At 57.0% G+C, this 9,098-nt stretch overlaps 1 protein-coding gene across 1 annotated transcript; it reads right to left on the bottom strand.

Moving 5' to 3' along the window:
• Positions 1 to 7,686: 7,686 nt before the first annotated feature.
• LOC112949595 (P2Y purinoceptor 1-like) lies at positions 7,687 to 8,764 on the bottom strand. Its single transcript, XM_026042030.1, has one exon. It carries the CDS (start codon positions 8,762 to 8,764, stop codon positions 7,715 to 7,717), a length of 1,050 nt encoding a protein of 349 aa, XP_025897815.1. The 3' UTR covers positions 7,687 to 7,714.
• Positions 8,765 to 9,098: the final 334 nt, after the last annotated feature.

Here is a 9,098-nt window from a genome sequence, read left to right as displayed (position 1 = left end):
GCCCCGACCCTCCTGCGCGCTCCCTGCGCAGCCCCCGCCCCGGACCCCGCTGCGCGCTCCCGGCCCGGCCCTGTGGGCGCCCCCGCTGCGCGCTCCCGCCTCTGCCACTCGCTCCCCCCCCCGCTGCGCGTTCCCGTCCCCAGCCCCCCCGCAGCRGCCCCGCTTGTCCCGACAGTGGCTCCTGCGAGGGGGCTGCTCCACCGGGCTCCTCCTCGGCCCTGGGGTCCCCAACCCCTGGTCCCCTCCCGGTGTCCCTTTCCCGGGGCAGAAGGTCGGGATGGGCAGTGGCAGGAGGTGCTGGGGGCTGCGCACACAGGGAGCAGGAGCCTCACGGCAGCCCCGGCGCTCGGAGCAGCCCCTTTCCCCAGGGATAATCCCGGCCCAGCTCCGTGTGGGTTTTACTCTGCTGTGGCCGTGCTGGGAGAGGAGGCGCCCGATGTGGCGGGCCCTGCTCGTCCTTGCTGCTTTCCCAAGCTTTCCTCACGCTRCGTGTTTCACTTTCAAAAATAGATGATTCTCCCCCGCCCCGTATGCGGCAGGAGGTAACAACACGCTCAAAAAATAACTCTCCTTCCTTTGGCAGAGCAAAACCAAGCAGCCGAACCGGGGGSTTTAATCCCTCTTCTCTGCGTCTCGGCTCTCCCGCGGAGAGGACGAGGCCCCTGAGGTTTTATTTGCAGCAAAGGAGATTTAGGGGGGACATAAAAACTCTCCCACCACGTAAGCAGTTCAACGGCGGAGCGGATTGTGTGGGGATGTGGCAGCCTCGCCACCGGGAGGGCTTGGAAAGCACAGACCTGGGGGCTGCCGGTGCCCTCGAGGAGCAGGGGACACTCGGGGACATCGCGAGGCCTCTCCCAGCTCCGGCTGCTGCGTTTCCAGGTGCCACGGGAGCTGTGTCCTCCCCTGCTGCAAGCGGGAACTCTCTCGCCCTGGACATGGGCCACCAGCCTCCGCTTTGCTCATTCTCGGTGCCAGGAGTTGTTCCTGGAGAAAGGAGATCGGCTCCAACACCCGTCAACACCGGTGGACGCGCTCAGGGGAGGCTGCTGGACAGTGCGGGTGCCTTGGGATCTTCTGGTGGATGAGCCTGGGAGGAGCCATGGGAAGCACCCGCTCGTTGCCTCTTACCYGTCTCTTCTGGGGCGCCCTTGCCCTGCACGTCACACCTGAAAGCCCAGGTGACATTTGGGCCATCAAGGCAAAAAAGCGTYGTCCAAAGCCAACCGCTGCGTGCGCTCATTGGGGCAGGGCTGGGTGTGCAAAACCCTGCCGAGATGCTCTCCAGACACAAAGGATGGGTGGAAGTTTGGGGTCTTCAGCCATCTGGGGACTGAGGGCTCTCAGCTTTTTCTCACCTTAGTTTCTACTAGTTCTATGGTAAGTGCAAAGATTGTCAGGATCAAATTGCGCCCAGAGGGTTTGGGGCAGCTCAATCTGTTGAGGTTCCAGTGAGATTTTCCTGCTCCGAGCGCAGCACGGAGCTCGCGTGGTTCAACCTTTGCCTTCCCCCTGACTTCCCTGCTCTTGACTAAGGTCGCGCGGGATGGGCAGCATCAGACCCAGCAGCATAATGGGCCTTAGCATTGATTTCCAGCAAGGAGCTGCATTATGAGATTAAATGTCTCATTTTTATTGCATGGGGAGACAGAGAGAAAGCTCCGAAAATAAAACAGAAGCGACGTGTTTCTGCTGCAAGGTGCTTGTGACCGGGAACAGGAGTCCCTTGTTAATCCAGTCATTTTAAGGTGAACTTCGAGAAACTTGTTGCTTGCTGGAGCTGGAAAACAAAGTCGGAGCTCGCCCTCGGCTGCTTTCGCTTATTTTTAAGGAGCAAATAGACCATCTTYAGCAAAAGCACCAGCTCTTTTGGCCCTGATGCCATTTAATACCAAGATTATAGGTTCACCGTGCTGCAGAACACTATTAAAGCAGCGGAATACTTTATTTCTAAAAAGGTTTAGATAGTGAGATAGGAATAAAACCAACAGTGGCAGCTGCCTGGAGGAGACGGCGGCTCTGACCCCCCTGCTCCGCTCGGGGCYGGGGGCTGCTGTCCTCGGGGTGCTGCCTCGACCCCGAGTTGCTGCCTGGATATTTATTCCTTCTCTGGGATACTCTTCCCATAAAATATCTCCTGCCCGGACTGCCGCTAGCCAGGGCTGCCCTGGCCCTGGACGCTCCCTCTGCAAGGGACCCTTCAGCACCATCAGAGCCCAAATTGTTGGGGATCCCGCACGGAGCGCTGCGGCGCTGGGAATGCTCACAGCAGAGCCCTGGCCGTTTTACAATCAGAAACTCTATTTTCAGCCTAATAAGGATTTTATAGGCTTGGAAAGCTGTCAGCTGAGCGTCAGCCAGACACCAAGTACCTGCCATAAACTGCCTGGATTGCGACCAAAGGTGCTGCTCTGCTTTAGCAAGCTTTTGATCGCAGTCGCTTTTATTGGCTTATCCATTTTTCTGAGGATTCTGGCTTTCTTAAATAATATAAAAAACATATATTTATAAAATAGCATCCTTGGTTAATAACTTGTGAGAGTATTTGCTGGGAGCTTGTCGCAAGCGAATCGGAGGGAGCGTTTTCAGCTCGGATCGGGGACGGGAGGGCTGGCCCCACGCAGTGTCGCTGTGCTGTAAATGAGCGTCCCSAGCGGAGCACTGCGGGGTGCCAGGAGGGGCAAGCGCGGGAGCCAAAGGCTCTGGGAATGGGCTGCAATCCGAGCAGCTCTCCCGGCAATCCGAGCAGCTCTCCTGGCACGCGCTGCCGCTGGGACAGCCGGGACAGGCCCCGCRTGGAGGGAAAGGTCCCACGTGCTGAGGGTTTCCATGGGAAGCTGTGACAGTCCCAGGGCACTGCATGTAGCCCACGCATGTCCTCCCACCAGGAGCCTCTGGAGGCGGCAGCACCCACTTCTTTCACCCATGGATGATTCCTGCAGGATGCATTTTCTTTCCCTGCTCGAGATGCTCTGCAGACCGGCCCCTGCCTCCAGCCCGGGTGGCTGAGGCCCTAGGGCTGCAATTTCCCACCTCAGRAAGCTGCAAATTGCCCTGTGAAACTGCTCCCAGCCACTCTGTGCCTGCTTGCTGCTGGAGAAGAAATAAAATAAAAGGGGAATACGTTTTCTCTCCTKCAGTGAACGCACCATGTTGGGGCTGTGTTGTTTCCTCCGCCTCAAAATTGCAAACTCTTTCAAGTCTTACTTGTGTGCGGATATTTTCCAGCTGCTTCTCTCTAGTCTTTTCTCTGAGAGGACAATCCCGGGGGTTGAGGCCCATCCTCTCCGAACTGCCGAGGCAAAGAGGGTCCTGTTCTCCCTCGGCCTAGCAGCTTGTGCCACATCCCAGCCCTGGCCCTTCTTCTCAGCAAGGCTCCGATGCTGAGCAGGGTCCTTGGGGCAGAGCAAATGTCAGCACAAAAGCCACAGCTGGCCCCAGCATGAGGGCTTCACATCATGAAGCAGTTAGAGGGAATCAAATTAAAACTGGGCTTTTGCAGAGGTTGGCAACCCACCTGAGCTCAATGAGAACACAGATCTCAGAAATGTTGGGCTAACTATTATGTCTCTTGTTTGAGTCTCTCTGGGGGTGGGTGCTGAGACACCCAACAGCAAAAGGAGATGATGCTTGGGTGGGTATCCACATCCACCAGGAGACCCAGGTGGTAAAGCCTGGTTGTTCTCAGACGCTGGCTGATGAACCACACCTGGGTTGCTCCCTTTATATGAGGGGCCCGAGACTTGCTCTGGTTGCTTGTGTTGCTTGCAACCATCAGTTAGTGCTATGGAGCCCACATAGTGCTGTGCTCATGGAGAACACCTTGTTCATCAGCACAGCCCTGCTTTGGACCAGCACTGTGGAAGGAGCAGCTCCTGGGGCCGAGCACCCTGAGGAGACCTGGGTGGTGATGAGAGACCACGAGATGTGTGGTAAGTGTCTATGGGCTGCTCTTGCTCAGCAGGTTTGGCTGGGGATGTTGTGGTGCTGGAAGGGACTGGACTGGTGAAAGATGCCTGAGGTCTGCAGTGTCCTGTTCTTCCCAGCTGCCTTATGGCAGTGCAGTRCTGGAGAGCAATGGCAGGTGGATGGTGTGGAGTTAATCCATGTCCTGGCCTTGGATGTCCTCTGTGTGGTGCTGGAGTCAGAGAACAGGCTGAACCAGCCGTGTCCCAGACAGCCCTGCAGCTTCTCAGGTCTCCCTGTCCCTGGACTGTCTCTGCCTCCAGGCCTTTTTCCCATGGGAATATCAAGGGCATGTCCTCTGYGTGCCCCAGGACAGAGCTCTGTCYGTGCTCRCCCCTGTGGGCGCATTACAGCGGCRAGTGSTGCAGTGCTGTGGTGGTCAAGCTGCCAGGGRTCTCCTCAGCTCTGCTCCCAAGCCAGACGGCATCACCTATTTATAACTGCTTGGCTTGCAAAAATAATGTTGGATGGATGGCCTCAAGTGTTTGCATTAGATGTTGTTTGGTTTATGTGACTTGCTTTTTTTAGCAACTTGGTTAGTCTCCCAGATGTCAAAACTCTTTCTTTAACACAGCGAAGAGCCAGAGGCGCCTTTTCAGTAAAATATTGTCCAGCAGCACCCAGTCCCAGGCACCTTTGCCATATTTCCCCAGTCCATAATTGCCTCTATTCCTTTCACAGCCTAATCAATAGCCTCAGTAAATGGGATAAACTGTCCGGTTGGCTCTCCCTATGGCCAAAGGTGCTTGAAGACTGAAATCACCCTGAAGAAACGAATGTGTCTCAGAGTTAGTGACTGCCACGACCTTCCAGTGCCCAGTGATCCATCCCTTTTTGATGGGCTTGGTCTCCCACCCTGCTATAACAGCAGCASCTGATCCCATTCCCCAGCACTGCAGAGACCCAAACCTGCAGGTACCTCTTGGCTCCCTCTCCTGCTGTGAGGTTTTTCCTCCACAATTCCTTGCATGTTTGGCAATGTGGAGCTCGCGGTGAGGAAGGAAGAGCTGAACCCCTCCTCTCCCTTCCCATTGCCCCAAATCTGGGCTAGCTGCCCCTCCAGCTCCATTCTGTGATTAGATGCTGCTCGTAAGCAGACATTAGTGATGTTCTCCTCTTGCTCGGTGTTTTGCCCACTGAGCAAATCTGCTTTTCATTTCTGGGGAGATGAGGAGGGAATGTGCATGCAGGTACCTGCTAATTTGGCCTGAACAGCTTTTCTGGGCTGTCAGCTCAGAAGTTCCCTGCTACTGTAGCAAATCTTGATTGTGTTGAAGWTCTTTAATGGGGGGGTTATGTAATGAAGCAAGAAATGCTGCCAGATTTCTGGGCCTCATCTTCATCCCCTCAATGTCACCAGGAGGATTCCCACCCAGGTGGATTTGGGTGTTGACCTCACACTGGGTGAAGAAGGGAGAACTCCCCATTGGGCTCTGATGGGCAGAGGAGCCCTCGGTGCAGTGGAGAGGCTGCAGGGCTGTGCTGAGAAACCGGTGTTACCCACAGGATTCCCCTTGCCTGCTTTGGGTAAGGAAGAGGATGGGAACGTTCAGCTCATCCTAAGCCAGGAGTCCCAAGTGAGATGACTTGCTGGCTTCCCYGCAGGGCAGTCCTGCACCGTGAGGATGTGGTTGGGCTAAGAGGCCTTGGGCACAGCTCTCCCAAATACCTGGGAGCATCAGAGCAGGGCCCTGGGCATGGTGAGTGGCACAGACCAACAGGAGTAGGTACCAAGCAGAAAGAGTAGCACGAAGCAGCAGTTCCCCCAGGTCACCAGATCCACCGGGAGAAGCGGTGTCTCTTGTATATGGATCTCATCAGGATGGAAGAGCTGGTGGGAATGTGTRTATTCCTTCAGGCAAGAAGGGAGAGCTCTGGCAAAGCTGTGAGGAAATCCCAGCTCCATAGACAACGTGCAAACAAGAGACCAGATGAGGTCCCGACATCCTTAAGGTCTTCCCTACGGCAGAGACAAGAGCATCTCCTCGTCTGTGAGGCTTGGCCTGTTGAGCTCTTCCAGGTGAAGTAGGAGCTGGCAGTTCCAGGGATGCGCGAGGGCTCTGCTGGAGCCCTGCCAGGTGCCGAGCGCATCTCAAGGAGCCACCTTGGTCCCTCCAGCCCCGCTCTGCAGCGGATGGAGCTGCACTGAGGACGGTCTTGCCAGGTGACCAGCACACAGGGCTCCAGCAGCTCCTGCTCTGCAGAGCCCCATGGAATTCATTGCTCGCTCCCACAGCAGGCAGCCCCTGCTCCAGCCCATGGAGCTGCTGCTGAGTCCTCCTMTAAAGCTCTAGAGGAAGCCAGAGGATGCACAACTAGAGCATTAATGTTTATTTGCGCTCGAGCTGCATTAGCCGTCCCGCCGCGGCTCCCTCCTCGGCCCAGCCGAGGTGGGAAGGCAGGGAGCACTGGGCTTCGTGCCAAGCAGCGCAGGGCTCGTGGGCTGGCACCGTCCCAGGACTGCCTCTGCTTTTAACAGTTATTAAAAATCATGTTGCTCTTCTCGCAGGAACCGAAACACGTGAGCTGCTTGCACGTAGGTGAGAACAGCAAGAGGAAAAAGCAACTCGCTGCTCGGCAGCTTTGCCTTCCCGGCAGCAGCGCCCATGTCCCTGCTCGCAGCCCCTGTCCCTGCTGCGTGACCTCCCCTTCGTGCCTCTCCAGACCCACACTGCCCCTCTCCGAGCAAGGCTGTAAAGCAAGTACTGCTTAAGGTGTGCGGAAAATCCATTTATAGAATAAAATACCCGAGCTTGCTCTTTTATCTGACTCTGGGTTGGTAGATGTCTTTGTCCGCCTCTTGAGCGGTGGTTTCAGGATGTGTGCATGACAAACACTTCTGAATGCTCCCTAGGCTAAGAGAAACTCACGGCTTCCCCCCCACTGCCTAACGCACGGGGTTGAACACAYCAGATGTCTAACCCTGAAAGGCTGGTTCTTTTTACAGAGTTACCAGGAGGAATTTCCACCCTTGCAGCGAGGCTTGCAGGGCACGGGCAGACATGCAAACACGCGGCCGCWGTGAAGCTAGCTTAGCGCGTGCACAGCCACAAGCAACGCTGGTGCAAAGGCCCCATCACTAACTGATCGCAGCGTTCTTGCATCTGCAAGCCTATATAAAGAAAAAGGTTGCTGCTTTTYTGATGCTGTAGTATCAAACTTCTGCAGTGGGAGAGTTGCTACTGATAGCAGCTGTTAATGGCCACAGATCTAATGTTTGATCCATAATTATCACTAGGCCAGCTGCAGTTGGGTTAGCACATGCACATGTCAGGTGTGTCCTTGCATGTCTAGCATCCTAATAATGCAAGGCTAGATGCAAGAGAGACAATGCAATGCAGCCACCCACCTGAAGATTCAGGAAATCTGGGCTTTGCCTGTTGCAACCAGGGGCTCAGGTTTCTGCAGTCATCTCCTTCCAGAGCACCAGCCTCCAGAAACTTCAAGCTGCCTCTTTGCTGCTGTCTGCACTATGCTCTTCTGGAAAGGAGTGAGTAACGCTAAAATATATTTTTCCTCCTCAAAGGAGGTGAGCAATAGAGGCCAGCACAGGTCCTGAAGCAGCTCAGCCAGGAATAGCTAGCACAGGAACTGGCACAGCTTAGTCACGTATTTAATATCTGATGTTTTTATGAACATTTCTATTTTYGAAGCGCTTCCCCCTGCCGCTTGCCCTTCCTCGCTCCTGTGAGGTTGGTAGTCGTGTCCCTCTGCTTGGAGTCCTGTCCCCAGCCTGTACCTGGGGAGCTCAGAGCTCCTCGGAAACCTGCTGCTCGCAGAGGATGAAGTTGAATTTCCTCTCGTCCGAGTGCTGGCCGCCTTCGCTGCGGAACAGGGAGCGCAGAGAGCGGCCGGCCCTTTGCCGGAGGGTCCTCGCGAGGGACGCGCCGTCCTCGCTGGTCATCACGTAGAGCAGCGGGTTCAAGGCGCTGTTCAAGCTGGCCAGGCCGCGGGTCACCTGGTAGGAGATGTAGATGTTCCTTGAGGTCTGCGTGCAGGTCCCTTTGTGTTGCCAGCGTCGGGACAACAGGTTGAGGTTTCTGAAGATGTGGTAGGGGAGGAAGCAGAGCGCGAAGAGGACAGTCACGACTACCACCAGCCTGATGCTTCTCCTCCGCAGGTTGGCATCCACGGTGTTGTTCCTGCAGAGCACCACAACCACGTGCCCGTAGCACCCGATGATGATGAGGAAGGGGATGACAAAGCCGATCACGGTGACCGCTGCAGTGTACGGCAAGTAAGTGTCCAGGTTCTTGTCATCTGTCGTGTCGTGGCACTTGGCCTCTGCTGCGTCCATTTTGCTGAAGGTGAAATCGGGAGCCACCTGTGCGATGACCCACAGCCAGACCATGGCACTGAGCCACAGAGAGGAGGTCAGAGCCTGGCACCTGCCCCGCATCTTCATGGGGTGCACGATGCCCAGGTAGCGGTGGACGCTGATGCAGGTGAGGAAGCCGATGCTGGCRTAGAGGTTGAGGTGGAAGAAGCTCCGCGTGAGGTGGCACCAGGCGGTGCCGAACACCCACCGCCTGCTCTGCGCGTAGTAGCTCACGAGGAAGGGCAGCGTGCTGACGTAGAGCAGGTCGGCCAGGCCCAGGCTGCCCACGAGCAGGCTCAGGGCGCTGCGCCGCGGCCGGGCACAGAGCTGCCACAGCCCCAGCGCGTTGCCCACCAGCCCCAGCGGGATCACCACCAGGTAGACGGCAGGCAGGTAGTGGTGGGCGAAGGCCGTGTTCACTGCRCATGTTGTCTTGCTGGCATTGCCCRGTGGCAAAGTCCAATTCGGCGCAGCCTGCATGGCCAGGGAGCTGGGAGTGCCAGAGGGCAGAGGTAGTTCCTCTGACTGTTCTTCGTCCCGCGGGACAGTGCTGTGGGGTGATGCTTGCGGTGGTGCGCGGGGTGGCGGTGCCGGGAAATGAGGTGCGGGTGCTGGGAATGCGGCAGCTTGGAGCGGTGCCTGGAGGAGGTATTGCCGCGGGGCAGGAGCAGGGCCCGGAGCGCCGGGTCCCGGTGCCGCGTCGCGGTGTCGGGAGCGCCGGGTCCCGGTGCCGCGTCGCGGTGTCGGGAGCGCCGGGTCCCGGTGCCGTGTCGCGGTGCCCAGGGCGGTGTGTGTTGGTGCGGGGGGGCGGTCC

This window comes from Nothoprocta perdicaria, unplaced genomic scaffold (genome assembly GCF_003342845.1).
Source record: "Nothoprocta perdicaria isolate Ctin4 unplaced genomic scaffold, notPer1 scaffold_3, whole genome shotgun sequence".
NCBI lineage: Eukaryota > Metazoa > Chordata > Aves > Tinamiformes > Tinamidae > Nothoprocta > Nothoprocta perdicaria.
Note: the sequence above shows the minus strand (reverse complement) of the source record. Positions and strands in the feature narration are given on the sequence as shown.